This window comes from Oncorhynchus keta, chromosome 36, assembly GCF_023373465.1.
Source record: "Oncorhynchus keta strain PuntledgeMale-10-30-2019 chromosome 36, Oket_V2, whole genome shotgun sequence".
In the NCBI taxonomy this organism is placed as follows: Eukaryota; Metazoa; Chordata; class Actinopteri; order Salmoniformes; family Salmonidae; genus Oncorhynchus; species Oncorhynchus keta.
In genome coordinates, this window is record NC_068456.1 from 1,936,211 (window position 1) to 1,953,116 (window position 16,906).

General features: G+C 42.0%; 1 protein-coding gene across 3 annotated transcripts in view; it reads left to right on the top strand.

Moving 5' to 3' along the window:
• Positions 1 to 16,906, top strand: part of smoc2 (SPARC related modular calcium binding 2) — a 62,710-nt gene that overhangs the window by 30,085 nt on the left and 15,719 nt on the right. Inside the window, exons 4-10 of one of the 3 annotated variants that reach the window (XM_052498281.1) lie at positions 469 to 568; positions 1,550 to 1,594; positions 5,169 to 5,252; positions 5,903 to 5,977; positions 13,304 to 13,490; positions 13,637 to 13,693; positions 14,475 to 14,557. In XM_052498281.1, coding sequence (XP_052354241.1) covers positions 469 to 568; positions 1,550 to 1,594; positions 5,169 to 5,252; positions 5,903 to 5,977; positions 13,304 to 13,490; positions 13,637 to 13,693; positions 14,475 to 14,557 — 631 coding nt within the window. The remainder of the gene's footprint in view (positions 1 to 468; positions 569 to 1,549; positions 1,595 to 5,168; positions 5,253 to 5,902; positions 5,978 to 13,303; positions 13,491 to 13,636; positions 13,694 to 14,474; positions 14,558 to 16,906) is intronic. The other 2 variants (XM_052498282.1, XM_052498283.1) reach the window with 2 other exon arrangements.

Genomic DNA, 16,906 nt, shown 5'->3' on the forward strand with positions numbered 1-16,906 from the left:
ATTGGTCTTGGGAAACAGTTTGGAGATTTAACGATGCTCCTACGAAGTTCTAACGATGAACTTAGCCTTAAGATGCCTTGGGAAACCACCCATGCTCTTAATAGGGTCTCTGTGTCCAGTATGAAGGGAGTTAGAGGTAGTTTCGCAAGCCAATGCTAACTAGCGTTAGCGCAATGAGATAACCATAGACTTCGAGTCACTGCACTAATATTAGTTAGCAATTGTGCTAACTAGTTAGCAACTTCCTTCAAACTGCAAGTAGAGACATAAAAATGTTATTCACAAGTTCAACTGACTGGGGAAGTAGATAAAGGGCCTCATTGCCAAAATCCCAAAGTATCCCTTTAAATAACTATACTTTAAAATACTCCAATGTCTCTCGTGAATGAGTTTTTCCTTCAGCGTTATCTTGTCTATGTGACATGTTATCCTGTGCTGAGCTCTTATGCCATGCTGTGTTGGTTACAGGTGCAGTGTCATAGTTACACAGGCTACTGTTGGTGTGTCACGCCCAATGGCCGTCCTATCAGTGGCTCAGCCGTGGCCAATAAGAAGCCCCGATGCCAAGGTAGGTACACTCCTCCCAACCTGGGTCCTTTTTAATATATATATTTTTTTGTTAGAAACCATCTAGTTGTTACTGTAGCTGTATATTCTGTGTGTGCATGTCTGTGTACGTGTCTACTTGCACAATTGTGTATGTGTTAATGTGTTAATTTCCGGGCACTTTTTGGTTACAATGTTGTCGCAATGTTGTTGTTGATTGATCAGTTGCTGACAGTGGAGAACCACATCCAAATATTACAGTAATGATGTGTATTGTAATTTAGCTTTAGCAGCATGTAGCTGAGTAACAATGACAATGCTTGCTCAATCCACTTACGTAGGGAAACAACTTGACATTCTTTTGATTGTGAGACATATTTGTGTGGACCACCATTTATGCCCTTCCCTATGGGAAAGTCAGGATCCAGCAGACCTTGGGCTTTGAGGGTTAGGTGTGCATCCCAAATGTCACTCTTTTCCCTATGGAGCACAGTTATTTTGACCAGGGTCCATAAGGGCTATTCAGCATAATGGGAATAATGTGCCATTTAGGACACAACCTAGGAGTCCGAGGATGTTGCTCAATTCATGGGCTACATGGTGTAAATAGGCCCAGCAGAAAATCCTGTAGTGGAGTTGAGCAACAAAGTTAAACTGTACGGAATGTGAGCGTTCCTGGATAAAAGAGTCTGCCAAACAATCAAATAACCAATGCCACATGTCCCTATATTTTCCCTCTTTGGAGTTCAATTGGAAGTCAGTGTGATTTCAGTTGTGAGGCAACTACAGAGATCTCAGGGTGTGGGTTTGGGTTTGCAGTCCATGTTGGTGTCACAGTATGAGGCCAATGATTGAAAGCATGGCGGATATAGGAGCCACTGGTTGATGTACTTAGGACTCTTGGGTCATGTTCATTAGGCACCAAATGAAGAAAACTGACTGAAACAGAGAGTGACTACCTGGACTTGTCCAATAAGAAAAGCTAACTGCTTTCTATTTTCAGGGTCAAAACATGAGAGAGCTAGCACAAGAGAACCCGGAAAAGCAGGTAAGTACTTAGTACATTAGTACCTTGACAATAACATGATCAAACTGTTGTTTTTGGTACATTTTATGTGTGTCTATAGTGGGTGTGCATTCATCCGTGCCTAAGGGAGTGTGTGAGTGAGTGCATGTGTGTGCTTGTGTGCATGCACCTGTGTGTATTTGAATCTGTAATATATGTACATCATACAGGATGGTCACCTGTTATAGCTTGCCTTTTCAATATTTTGACAATTGAAAGAGTGCGAGAGAGCAGCCTCAGGGCTGGAATAAAAGACAGCTTGTTACACAGTAACTAGGCCAGAGAAGAGAGGCTGTGTTTGGCTTGTATAAAGTTTACTCCCAGCAGCTAGACTAAAGGGATTTTCACACTACTGAGCCAAGCCAGGTCAAGCCAAACCAAACTGTACTGAGCTGGGCTGGTTACGCATCCACCACAGTTGCTGGAACCATAATGAAAAAGACAATGTGTGCCTTTTTGCTTGTCTTTACCAGAAACCAGACAACGATATTGAAGGGCCCTCAGAGTGGCAGAACTCACCAACTTAACTCACCAACACAAATAATTGTATTTCCTTTCAGCAGCAGTGTCCTCAGAAACAACAGATACAATAATTTTCTCAGTCCTCCCTAACATTTTACCTCCTTCATCCTCTGACTCTCTCTCTCTCTACCTCACAACTGAGTTTCATTTTAAGGGCATGCTGATTTGAAATCCTGTGAATCCTGTGAAGGATGTTGTTAATTGGGGGGAGGTTTCCGATTGATTCCAGAACGCGGTGTCGTGATATTCTTTGCTGTGTGACATTTATGTCTGCACCTCTTTTCAGTTAACAGCTTAAACCTAGAGAATGTATGTTGTTTGAGCCCAGCCAAGTCATTACCCATACTGTAGGTCAGCTGTTATTAGAGTCAGAGAAAATGCAAATGTAGAGGCCAGAGAAAGAGAGTGCATCCTAAATGGCACCATTTTCTCTATGTAGTGCACTACATAAGGAATAGGGTGCCATTTAGGGTGCACACAGAGAGTATAGTTCAGCTTGATTTGGTTGGATAAACAGGATGGTTGAAACCAGAATAAACCATAGATTTGTGGTATCCCGACACTGAAAATAGCTTTGATTGCGTCAATATTTTGATTCGGCAAGAGATCCATCGATATCTACGCCTCCTTAGACGGCCTCATCAACTGTTTGTTATTAGAAACAAACATCAAAGTTGGAACCAGATATCTTCCATAATTAACACCGTCCACATTTATCATGGGACTTGCCTACTTAATTTAATCTATCTCAAATAACATCTGGGTAATAATTAAGTACCTTACTGTGATTGTTTTAGATTAAAAAGGTAAAAAATAAACAAAAATAGCTTATTAACAATATCATATGTTGCTCTGATGGAAAAGCTCAATCGCCTCGCTTCCATGGCCCACAGATCCTTCCAGCTGATCTTCCTCCTCTCCACACTGTCCCATCGAGTCCACTGTCCCTGTTTGGAAAGAGAGACTGCCTTGGCCCACCTTGCAGCCTCTTCCTGATGGCGTACTTCCTGCACTACCATCTTCCGCCGCTCTGGTGCAGTGGCCTTACTCCAAGCAGCACAGCTAGTTAGCCCAAGGCCTCCTCTCCCTTGCTGAACATGACCCACAATGTCAGCATGTCTGAGGGCTGCTGTTGCCTCCTGGACTGCTTTTCCTGGCCTCCATTTGCGCCCAGTTGCCAAGGTCGGCACGTTGTTGCTCACCACTGGGTCTCGAGATTCATTCAGTGTCATCTGGAGCCTGGTTTTTGCACACTTGAATTCCTCTGTTAGACTGGTGAGGGGCAGCTTGAGGACACCATCTCCATAGAGGCCTATGGTGGTAAGGCATCGTGGAACTCCGAGCCACTTCTTTAAGTAGCCTGTGTGTCCTCTTTCCATCTTCTCCACTGTACTGCCAAATTCTCTAAAATGACAATGGAGGTGGCTTATGGTAGAGAAATTCATATTAAATCATCTGGCAACAGCTTTGGTGGACATTCCTGCAGTCAGCATGCCAATTGCACTCTGCCTCCAAACTTGAGACATCCATGGCATTGTGTTTTGTGACAAAATTGCACATTTTAGAGTGTCTTTTTCTTGTCCCCAGCACGAGGTGCACCTGTGTAATGATCACTCTGTTTAATCAGCTTCTTGATATCCCAAACCTGTCAGGTGGATGGATTATCTTGGCAAAGGAGAAATGCTCACTAACAGGGATGTAAACACATTTGTGCACAACGTGAGAGAAATACACCTTTTGGGCATATGGAAAATTACTAGGATATTTTATTTCAGCTCATAAAGCACTTTACATGTTGCGTTTTATATTTTTGTTCAGTATAAAACACAGCAAAATCTAGTTTTTGACTGCATTCATACATATTTCATACACATTCTGAAAAAATTGGTCACTGAAGACTGACAGTAACTAATGCTGTGTAACAACAAATGGCATGTGATTTTCCTACTGGACACAAAAAAAGGAATTACAGCCATAAAAACCTTACAAAATAATGTTTATTAGAGGTTTATGTTAAATCCAAGTCATAAATATGACTTCCTTTTTAGAATCTCATTTCCTGTGTAGTGCTATGACTTCCTGTGCATTTCTGAATTAATTTGTAACTGAAGGCTGACAGGGTTCAAGTGAATTCAATCCCAAAAGCTTTATTGTCCATACGATGGAACATTCTTCAATCTCTCTAGTTCCCATAAGCCTGTGTCCCCAGTCAGTCCCCACAGTGGTTGAGCCCTCCTCTGTGACCTGCTGTGAGGTTACCCACACCTGCGCTTTACACTAACGAGCCAGAACCCAACTAACCCCTTTCCCAGTCCTCCCTTCCACCCCCCTCAAAATCAAACAAACAAACAGAGCCTAAACAAACACCAAGCCCAACCCTAACCCTCTTGTTAATTGATTCATCTGGAACATGTGTGCGCCTGGATGTTGCATATTTCTCTGGTTGCGCCTTGCACGCCTTCTCCTCTCCTTGCTCCTGTTCTTCAGCTGGCGGTACACACATGCACGTACGCACATGAACGTATGCACGCACACAAACTCATGCATTCCCCACATGCAGATCCACAGAGGGATGGAGAAGTGTATACCACAGAGTAGTGTCAGTCTTTAGCAACGTTCACATCCCTTCTCATTAACTTTGGGTTAGGTCCTCAATAAGTGTACTACTGTATGTAGGGCTGCAACCTAGCTTGAGATGTACTGTATACATATGTAACTTTCCCTTACATTTTCCATTGATCAAAGGGGATGGTGTGGGTGTCTGAAGTTAGATATGGGTATTATGTGTCTTTGAATAGCCACTAACATTTTTTAATGATGATGAGTATTATTGAAGCTCTGCAATCTTGATGTCCAAATATGACCACTATATGTACTGTACATCCACTGACACCTTGAGTGCATCTCATCTCCTCTATCACCCCTCCCACTCTTTCAATCCTCTAGTCTCTCTACCTCTCTTGGCCGGGCAATGTGCAAATCTGTAATGGTTGATTTAGTGTTGTAAAAATCTAGCGTACACTCTCAATTGTAGTTTCCTTGCAAATCTTTTCCATTCTAAACACAGATGAGTCAGCTGGCCTAGTGGGGGAGCCGAATTCCCCGACAGATGAGGAAGGTGAGCTCTTCTTCTTCCTTTCTGGGCCCTGTTCGATTAGTTCAGAAATGCGTCCTTCCTTACTCACCTTCAAGTAATAACAAATCTGAATTGGTTGGGTACTTTAAATAATTCCACTTTAATACTGTTTACGTATCTTACATTACTCATATCACATGTATATACTGTATTTTATACCATCTACTGCACCTTGCCTAGGTAGTTGTTGGGGAATTGTTAGATTACTTGTTAGATATTACTGCACTGTCGGAACTACAAGCACAAGCATTTCGCTACACTCGCATTAACATCTGCTAACCATACAATTTGATTTGATAAAATAAATAAATTAGTAACCTTGTTTTCACCTCAACAATACAAGAAAGGACATTTCTTCAGTATTCGAAAAGGGTCAAGATAGTTTCTGAACTGGGCGCGGCAGGTTGCGTAGTGGTCAGTGTTGGACTAGTAACTGAAAGGTTGCAAGATCAATTCCCTGAGCTGACAAGGTAAAAATCTGTTGTTCTGCACCCGAACAACATGTTCCTAGGCTGTCATTGAAAATAAGAATTGGTTCATAACTGACTTGCCTAGTTAAATAAAGGTACATTTAAAAAAAATAATCGTGATGGATAATGTGTGTTTGATTGAATTCTGTAATCTTCTTTCAGACATCATTTCTCAGTACCCCACCCTCTGGACAGAGCAGGTCCGCAGCCGGCAGAACAACAGGACCAGAACACAATGTGAGTTCAAGAGGCATTTCTACCTATCCAATGATTGTTTTTTAGATTGCATTGTGACCTGAATTGATGAAGCTCTTGCTCTTTAGTTTATTTTAAAAATAGCAAGAGAGTTTTGTGAGAATATCTTAGTAGAAGAAAGACTTTCATTATGATTAAGTATTTTATGAGAGTATTGAATGTGATCTATATGATATTAGTATATGGGATGAGTATGCTGCATTCACAATTGATGATGGTTTAGAGCTCTGTCTCTGTCTTTTTTCTTATGCCATGTGCCTGTAATTGTCAGCACATTGCAGTATCCTCTCCATTCCCCTATTCCCCTCCATTACCCTATCCTCTAACACACATTGTATATAGACTTTCTTTTTTCTACTGGGTCATTCATTTGTTTATTGTGTTATTGGCTTGTTTATTGTTTACTCCATGTGTGTTGTTTTCTGTGTCACACTGCTTTGCTTTATCTTGGCCAGGTCGCAATTGCAAATGAGAACTTGTTCTCAACTAGCCTACCTGGTTAAATAAAGGTGAAAAATTGCATTTTATTTATTCCCATCTACTCATTTGGGGAAAATTACTGCTTGCTGTATGAAACAATGTTATTTTTGGTGTCTTGTCATGATGTGTGTGTGTGTGTGTGTGTGTGTGTGTGTGTGTGTGTGTGTGTGTGTGTGTGTGTGTGTGTGTGTGTGTGTGTGTGTGTGTGTGTGTGTGTGTGTGTGTGTGTGTGTGTGTGTGTGTGTGTGTGTGTGTGTGTGTGTGTGTGAATCACTCAGTCTTGATTTTAGACCAATGAAAACGTTGCAAATGCAGTGTTGATGGTTTTGATTACCCAATGAACTCCCATGTGCTCCTTGTGGAGTATTGGATTTCTATCTATTTAAAAATTATCAAAAGAGAGACACACAGAGAGAAAAATAGTAAAGAGAGAGAGAGGAAGAGAGAGTTAAGAGAGCAAAGGAGGTATTTAGGGTCTTTTGTGTGGCTAAAGCTCTTGTAAAATGAAAATAAACAAAGACAAAGGGGATATGCATTATCTTACTGTTGATTCCATGCCCAGAGGGAAGCCACAATGAAGAAGTAGAGGAAAGAAAGAAGAAGTGTTGAAAGCCCCAATGGCCCAGAGGAGCTCTTTAGAAAATGTGTTGGCATAGAAGTTTAATGCTTTAAAGCTTTGCTGGAGAGCTGTGTGGCATAGGGAAAATTCGGCTACAGGGAGTGATCTGATTGATTTCTGGTGGGACTCTTGGAGAGATATCTTTCTTCGGTGGAGCCAATGTAAGTCCCTACTACTGTGTTTGGGAATTTTTAAGGAAAAATATGCAGACATAAAAGCTAGTTTCTTTAGATACAGTAGATGTAGCATTTTTCTCTCTGGGAAAATGTGTGTGTGTGTGTGTGTGTGTGTAAATATTTACTTAACTTGAGCACAGGGACCTCTGTTCAGTCATGAGCCCTTCAATGCCGGTAAACAGTGCAGTGGGGGGCTGATAAAGCAGTCTGCACACACTGTCTCCGAACACTCATCCTCCTCCTCCTCCATTGCTTCTTTTCCTCTCCTTTAAAAAAAAAAATCTAATAAAATTGTATTGGTCACATACACATATGTTGCAGGTGAAGCAAAATGCTTGTGTTCCTAGCGCCAAGAGTGCAGTAATACCTTACAATACAAAACAATACACGTAAATCGCCAAAATTAAGACATATTAGATGAGCAATGTCAGAGTCTGGAGAGCCGTTTGGTTCCGGATGCTGCAATTGCAGTACCAGGTGGTGATACAGCCCTGACAGGATGCTCTCAATGGTGCATTTGTAGAAGTTTGTGAGGGCCTAATGTGCCAAGCCAAATTTATTCAGCCTCCTGAGGTTGAAGAGGCGCTGTTTCGCCTTCTTCACTGCACTGTCTGTGTGGATGGACCATTTCAGGTTGTCAGTGATGTGCACACCGAGGAACTTGAAGTTTTCCACTGATACCTTGTTGATTTAGATGGGGGTGTGCTCCCTCTGCTGTCTCCTAATTTCCAGGCTCAACTCCTTTGTTTTGTTGATATTCAGGGAAAGGTTATTTTCTTGGCACCACTCTGACAGGGCCCTCACCTCCTCCCTTTAGGCTGTCTCATCCTTGTTGGTAATCAGGCTTACCACTGTTGTCGTCTGCAGACTTTATGATTGTGTTGGAGACATGCGTGGCCAAGCAGCCATGGGTGAACAGGCAGTACAGGAGGGGGCTGAGCACACACCCTTGTGGGGACTCCCGTGTTGAGGATGTGTTGTAGCCTCCACCTGGGGTCGACCTGTCAGGAAGTCCAGGACCTAGTAGCACAGGGTGGGGTTCCGACCCAGGGCCCCAAGGTTAGTGATGAGCTTGGAGGACACTATGGTGTTGAAGGCTGAGCTGTAGTCAATGAACAGAATTCTTACATAGGTATTCCTCTTGTCCAGATGGGATAGGGCAGTGTACAGTACAATGGTTATTGCATCATCCGTGGATCTGTTGGGGTGTTTTGCTAATTGTAGTGGGTCTAGGTTGTTGGGTAAGGTGCAGGTGTGCGTGGATCCTTATATCCTTAACGAGCCTCTTAAAGCTCTTCATGATGACAGAAGTGTGTGCTACGGGTCGATTTGTAATTTAGTTTAGTTTCCTGTGCTTTCTTAGGTACAGGAACAATGTAGGGAAGGGCATGAGTAAGTACTTGAGTACTCGAACTGACCTCAACTCGATCTGTAACCTGTAAAACTATTTGGTCTAAATTTAGTCTTGAAGACCAGGTTAATTTGCTTTGACTCTAGTGTTCCATTTGTACATGTGCATTTCAGGGACACAACAACAAAATAAACCAAGCCAAGCATCTCACAGTTCCGCTCACTTAATTCCCTTTCCCCTCCATGTCTCACTACTCACTCAATTGTGTTCGGACTGCTCCCTCTACACACACGTGCTGTGTACGCCTACAGAAACAAAAGCCTATAAAAACGTATCCAACTGATGGGAAACACAAGCTACATTCCTTGCCAAATGATGACAATTTTATCACAAATTCTAAATCGACTGGTTGACTGAAGTAGAGATATATGTGTTTCCAACAATGAACTGTAGATTTGGAACATTTGTCACTAGTTGTTTAGGATACTGGTACTAGTCAAACGTTTCACAAAGTCAAAATTGGCTATATCATAAAAATACATGAAAACAAAAATGTGCTTTTTGGTCTTAATTTAAGGTTAGGCATAAGGCTAACAGTGTGGTTCAGGTCAGGGTTAGGTTTAATCTGATTTTTAAGAAGCAAACTTGTAGAAACAGACAGGGTTTATGACTTTGTGTTTGTGGTAACTAATGTTAGTGACGATCCTACGAACTGCTAGCGGCATTTAGAATTGGCTAGCCCAAACTATTACCCAACTAAACATAGACAGGTTCCACACTGAAAATATGGAAAAAGATATTAGTTTGAAGAAGAAATTGACCGTATTTTCATCAGAATCATTAAGCCTAGGCCTACTCCCCAAACAGATGTCTTGGCCATAATTAATCCCCATGCAGTGTTCAATGGGGCGGCAGCGTAGCCTAGTGGTTAGAGTGTTGGACCCGAAAGGTTGCAAGTTCAAATCCCCGAGCTGACAGTCTGTCGTTCTGCCCCTGAACAGGCAGTTAACCTACTGTTCCTAGGCCGTCATTGAAAATAAGAATTTGTTCTTAACTGACTTGCCTAGTAAAATAAAGGTAAAATAAATTTAAAAAATGTAGAAGGAACAGGCATAATAAACTCAATCTGTTTATCAAAAGGAAGACTTTCTTTTGGTTTGTAAACCCTTGCCAAATTGAGCCTATTTCACATTATCACTCTAAGAGTAACTGTTCGAGACACGAATGGCTTTGCACTATTCTGTTCTATTTTATTTTGATATATTACATGTTTTTTTTACTAGAAAATAGGTGTCTTTACTGTGATGAGGGCTCCGGAAATAGGGGGTCTTGTCTGCAAAATTAACAAAACAAGGCTATTCCATTGCACAGCAAAAGCTTCTACAAGTAAGCTCCACACTGCTGAGGTTACTTACACCTTTTTGAAGACTGTGTTCCACAATGTTACCCAGTTGATTTTACAGTTTTCAATAAATACATCTTAAATGGCACTTGTTTTATAAATTGACTGAAATATATATATATGGGTCAATTTAGCAATTAGTATGAGTTTTCTGTAATGGTTATGATAAATTAGGCATTGTTACTCGCTGTTGGCATATTGATAAATGTGCAATTTTCTGACAATAGCTTTTTATTTTATTTTATTTGAGTACTCGAGTACTCTAAAAAAGCATGCAAGTACTCGAACAGTCAAAAAAGGTAAAATGCCCATCCCTAAAAGAATGGTGGACATCTTGAAGCAAGTGAGGCCAACAGACTGGGATAGGGAGAGATTGAAAATGTCCATAAACAGTCCAGCCAGCAGGTCTGCGCATGCTCTGAGGACACGGTTAGGAATGCCGTCTGAGCCTGCAGCCCTGCAAGTGTTAACACGTCTTTTGGTTTTGGGTAAGTTCTTATCGTAACAGTGGGAACAACATCCTCTATGCACTTCCTGATGATCTCAGCCACCGAGTCAGTGTATACGTCAATGTCAATCTCAGTGGTAACCCGGAACATATCCCAGTCTGTGTGATCAAAACATTCTTGAAACATAGATTCCGATTGGTCAGACCGACATTACCACGGGTACTTACTGTTTAAGTTTCTGTCTATAGAAAAGGAAGCGCAATGGAGGTGTGATCTGATTTGCTGAAGGGAGGGCAGGGGAGGGCCTTGTAGCCACCCCGGAAGGGGGAGTAGCAATGGTCAATCATTTTTATTGAGCGAGTAGGGCAGGCGATGTGTTGGAAATACTTTGGTAGTGGTTCTTCAGAAATGCTTTATTAAATTTCCCAGCTACAATAAATGTGACCTCAAGATATGCAGTTTCCAGTTGGCACAAAGTCCAATGTAGTTCCTTGAAAGCCATTGTGGTGTCGGCTTGAGGGGGAATATACACGGCGATGACGATGACCAAAAATAATGATCTCAGGAGGTAATGTGGTCGGCAGTTGATTGTGAGGTATTCCAGATCAAGAGAACAAAAGGACTTGAGTTCCTGTATCTTATCACAATCACACCATGAGTAGTTAATCATGAAATACACCTCCGCCTTTCTTCCTTCTATAGTGATCTTTCTTAATGTCCGCTCGATATACGGAGAACCCAGCTGGCTGTATGGACGGGGGTAGTATATCCGTTGAGAGCTATGATTCCGTGAAACTGAGTATGTTATAGTCCCTAATGCCTCTCTGGAAAAAGATCCTCGCCCTGAGCTCGTCTACTTTATTGTCCAGAGACTGAACATCAGCAAGTAATATACTCGGAAGCGGTGGATAGCATACACGCCTCCTGAGTCAGAATAAAAGCCCACTCCATATTCCTCTTCTCCGTCGCCGGCGTCTTGCAGCAGCCCCTGGGATGAGTGGAAATGCCTCGGGTAGTACAAATAAAGGTTCCAATTCAGAAAGTCGGATTTCCGGTTGAAATGCTGGTGAGTGACCGTTGATCTAATATCGAAAAGTTATTTTTGGCAGTATGTAATAATGTGAGAAATAACAACAATACAAATCAAAATACTGCATGTCTGTCGGGGCACTCTTTATTTACAACTGCTACCTGCTGGTTCATCCTCTGTGTGGGTCTAGTGTCTGATGCAGACTATGGATAGGGATGGGAAGGTATGTCAAGAGAAAAGAAAGCATGCGTTTGTTTTATAAGTCCAAACTTCAGTTATATTGGGTCAGGGCTTAAATACAACAATGGTGTGTTTAACCTTTCTTGCACAGGGCGTTCCGCTAGCGACCAACCTTGACAACATCTGGTGAAATTGCAGAGCGCCAAATTCAAAATACAGAAATAGTCATAATAAACATTCATAAAAAATACAAGTGTTACACATCGGCTTAAAGATGAACTTCTTGCCGCTTTGTCAGATTTCAAAAAGGCTTTGCGGGGAAAGCATACCATTGCTCGCCTCCCTACCACTGAGGAAGTACAGTTCCCGCTCAGCCCAGTCAAAACTGTTCGCTGCTCTGGCTCCCCAATGGTGGAACACACTCCCTCACGACGCCAGGACAGCGGAGTCAATCACCACCTTCCGGAGACACCTGAAACCCCACCTCTTTAAGGAATACCTAGGATAGGATAAAGTAATCCTTCTCACCCCCCCCCCCCTTAAAAGATTTAGATGCACTATTGTAAAGTGGCTGTTCCACTGGATGTCATAAGGTGAATGCACCAATTTGTAAGTCGCTCTGGATAAGAGCGTCTGCTAAATGACTTAAATGTAAATGTAAATGTATGTGATTATCTGAGGACAGCGCCCTGCTTACAAAAGCATGCAAACATTTTACAACCAAGTAAAGGAATTACTAAAGTCAGAAATAGTGATAAAATGAATCACTTACCCTTGAAGATCTTCATATGGTTGCAATCAAAAGAGTCCCAGCTACACAATAAATTGTTGTTTTGTTTGATAAAGTCCCTCTTTTTATCCCCAAAACTCTGTTTTGTTGGCGTGTTTTGTTCAGTAATCCACTGGCTCAAAGGCAGTCAAAACATGCAGACGAATAGTTCCTAATAGTACCGGTAAAGTTCATAGAGACATGTCAAACGATGTTTAGAATTAATCCTCAGTTCGTCAATTGTCTAAATAATCGATAACATTTCAACCGGACAATAGCGTATTCAATAGAAAGGAAAAACAACGAGGGGGGCACACTCGGTCACGCGCGCAAACCAGCACTGCATGATTCTACAGTCCACTGACAGAAAGGTCTCATTCTTTTTCATTTTTCGGAAAACAAGTCTGAAACAATGTCTAAAGACTGTTGACATCTAGTGGAAGCCATAGGAATTGCAATATGAGTCCTAACCCATTAGACACTCTATAGGCATTCAATTGAAAATACCCACATCAAAAAAATCCAACTTCTGGGATGGATTTTCCTCAGGTTTTCACCTGCCATATCAGTTCTGTTATACTCACAGACATTATTTTAACAGTGTTTTCTATCCACATCTACCAATTATATGCATATCCTAGCTTCTGGGCCTGAGTAACAGGCAGTTTACTATGGGCACGCTTCTCATCCAGACGTCGAAATACTGCCCCCAAGCCATAAGAAGTTAAATGAATCTTCTCCAGGTGTACTGTGTTTGAGTGTCTATATACCAAGGTGGACCATTTTCACTGCGCTGATTTGAGATGTTCTGATCTGTTCTCGCTGCTCATCCTCTTACCCCTGACCCCTCAGCCTCATCATGTGACCAGGAGCAGCAGTCGGCCCAGGAGGAAGCACGGCAGCACAAGAACGAGGCGGTGTTCGTGCCCGACTGTGCCCAAGGGGGCCTCTACAAACCTGTCCAGTGTCACCCGTCCACCGGGTACTGCTGGTGCGTGCTGGTGGACACAGGGCGGCCCATTCCTGGCACCTCCACCAGGTGAGAGACTGGCACTGCCCACTTTGACAGTACAGCTACAAAACACCTGACTGGGGGCTGGAGATGGAAGTTTTCAACCTGTATTACAGTAGGATATCGATATATCGTCTTATTGGGTACCCTGCTTTGTGTCCTGCTTTGTATAGTGTACGTCCTGAAGCTTCCAAGTGTACAGATGCAACTACATACCAACGTACATGCAGGTACATACAGAATGCCCTCACATCCACATTTCCTGTAGAGTCCAATCACACATTAAACTGAGTGCCAGTCACCAGTAGCTAAGCGGTCCATCATGGGCACTGCTGTGTGTGTGATTGAGCGGTTGTTGAGGTTGAGTGTGGGGTTCAGGGGTCGGCGAGGCTGGCAAAGAAGGGGCATGCGTGCGGGTACAGTTTTAATGAGCGGTGGGAATGATGCAGAGCTAGGTATCGGATTAACAAGGCCCCAGGCAGGGCCCCAGGCAGGGCGCCAGACAGCGCATTAGTCTGTTCTTGGCCAGGACGCATGGCACAGCAGTGGCAATCGGGGCTTCGCTCTCAAGCGTTTTCCAAGGGGGGGCATGAAAGACATCCCTGTGTCCAACACTCTCTGTTTCCCTCTATCTCACACAATTCCCTTTCTCTTTCACTCTTTTTCTCCCATGTCACTATCACTGTTCCTTTTTCACTCTCTCTTTCACTCTCTCTCTCTTTCACTCTCTCTCTCTTTCACTCTCTCTCTCTCTCTCTCTCTCTCTCTCTCTCTCTCTCTCTCTCACACACACTATCCCTCCACTATCCCTTCCTGTTTTGGGAGCAGCTTCTCACCCTCTCCAAGTTGCAGGGAAAGTATTTAGCCACAGTAATATTTCTAGATTAAGTGGGACTTTAAACTGCTGACATTTGATTGCATGGGGAGATGGGTGATGAATTATAGCATTGTTAATTTAACCATAAGAGTGAACTGAACAACATTAATAGTTCTTTACATTGTGTATCACAGATATGAACAACCAAAGTGTGATGGCAACGCCAGAGCCCATCCCACCAAACCGAAGGACCATTACAGAAGCAGACATCTTCAAGGTGGGTATTGGTAGATGAAGTCTACATGGTCTCTTTCCTCTTTCCTCTCCGGATCACATTGTGGAATCTTAATCCTAACCAACTTGTCTCTGACCCTAACTATGCTATGTAACTAATATATCACTATATAGTGATATTTTATTGTGTTAGAAAATAAGATAAAAATTGATTTAATTGTATGTTTTTTGTTAACAATCTACATGAAAAGACTATGTGAAAGTGGAAGAAGATTAATAGAAATTAAATAACTAAAATATAGTTGTTGCCTAAGTATTCAGCTCCCTGAGTCAATAGATGTTAGAAGCAGCTTTGGCATTGATTACTGCTGAAAGTCTTCTTGGGTGTCTATAAGCTTTGAACAACTAGATTGTGTAATATTATTTTCAAAATTCTTTAAGCTCTGTCAATATGTTGGGGATCATGGATAGACAGCAATTGTCAAGTCTTGCGATAGATTTTCAAGCAGATTTAAGTCAAGACTGTAATTTGGCAACTCAGGAACATTCACTGTCTTCTTGGTAAGCAACTCCAGTGTAGATTTGGCCTTGTGTTGTAGTTTATTGTCCTACTGAAAGGTGAATTCCTCTCCCAGTCTCTGGTGTAAAGCAGACTGAAGCAGGTTTTTCTCTAGGATTTTGCCTGTGCTTAGCTTCATCCCATTTATTTTGATCCTCAGTATTTGCAGATAACAAGGATACCCATACCATGACGCAGGCACCACCATGTTTGAAAATAAGGAGGCAATTACTCAGTGATCTGTTGTGTTGGATTTGTTCCAAAACATAAGGCTTTGCATTCGGCCAAAAAGTGTATTCCTTTGCTGTGTTTTTGTTTCTTCAGTATTAATTTAGTACCTTGTTGCATACAAGATGCATGTTTTGGAATATTTTTATTCTTTATATTTGTATTCTTCTTTTCACTCTATCATTTAGGTCATTATTGTGGAGTAACTACAATATTGTTGATCCATCCTCAGTTTTCTCCCATCACAGTCATTGAATGTTTTAAAATCACCAATTGCCTCATGGTAACACACCCTAAGCAGTTGAATTCCTGTCCTGCAGGTCAGTTCAGAAGGAGGACGACTGTATCTTTGATGTGTCTGGGTGATTTAACCCTTGTGTGGAGTTCATGTTTTTGTTATTCACCCAATGTTTGCGGGTCTGGTGGACCCACAACATGATTTGGGTTTTAAAACAATACAGCCGTAACAATTTACATAAAAATACTTCATACTTAGATGTTGGCTTATATCAATTACGAGGAATATAGACAACATACATGGTTCATATTAGCTATTTACCTCATCTAGATCACATGTATAAATAAAAGTGCTATTCGTTTTTTAAAAATCTAGGCACGTGGATTAAATCACGTTTATCTTGAACAAATATGAATGAAACAAGATTTTCATCACTATTAATGTTTATTGCTATGAACTGAACAAATCGGAAGGACCCATTCTACATAAGGTATTTTATGGAAATGATAAATGAGACCCATTGAATACAAATGAAGGTTGGTCTACACACCACAGAGTTTTACTGTGTGTGTGTTGCAAATGTATTTCTTGCACTTGATGCATGTGTACTGTGTCTTCCTGTCCTTCATGCGTCCACACACTTCTTGTTGCTTCCCGGCTGCAATCTAGAATGATGAAAACACTTAGTTCAGGAATTTTATTAACATCTCACTCACTCACATATGTAGTTACAGCAGGCCAAGGTAGGAGAGTCAGACACACACACATGCAACAACATCGCTCACACTTCTGGTATTGAAGTTGTTGGTTCTGTGCGTCGGGCGGATGTGGCACAACCATCTTCCTCCTGAATCCCCCTCACGATGGCTGCAAAATCTGGGGTCCTTGGGATATGTTGCCTCCTCTGGATTTGAGGTCTTACCAATACCTTTTCCAGCTCCACTATGAAAGAGCTATCTCCTCTGGAGATTCCCTCTGTTCCAATCTGGGTTCAGGGCGGCCCATTCCTGGCACCTCCACCAGGTGAGAGACTGGCACTGCCCACTTTGACAGTACAGCTACAAAACACCTGACTGGGGGCTGGAGATGGAAGTTTTCAACCTGTATTACAGTAGGATATCGATATATCGTCTTATTGGGTACCCTGCTTTGTGTCCTGCTTTGTATAGTGTACGTCCTGAAGCTTCCAAGTGTACAGATGCAACTACATACCAACGTACATGCAGGTACATACAGAATGCCCTCACATCCACATTTCCTGTAGAGTCCAATCACACATTAAAAGAATGATCTAGAAATCTAGAATGATGAAAACACTTAGTTCAGGAATTTTATTAACATCTCACTCACATATATAGTTACAGCAG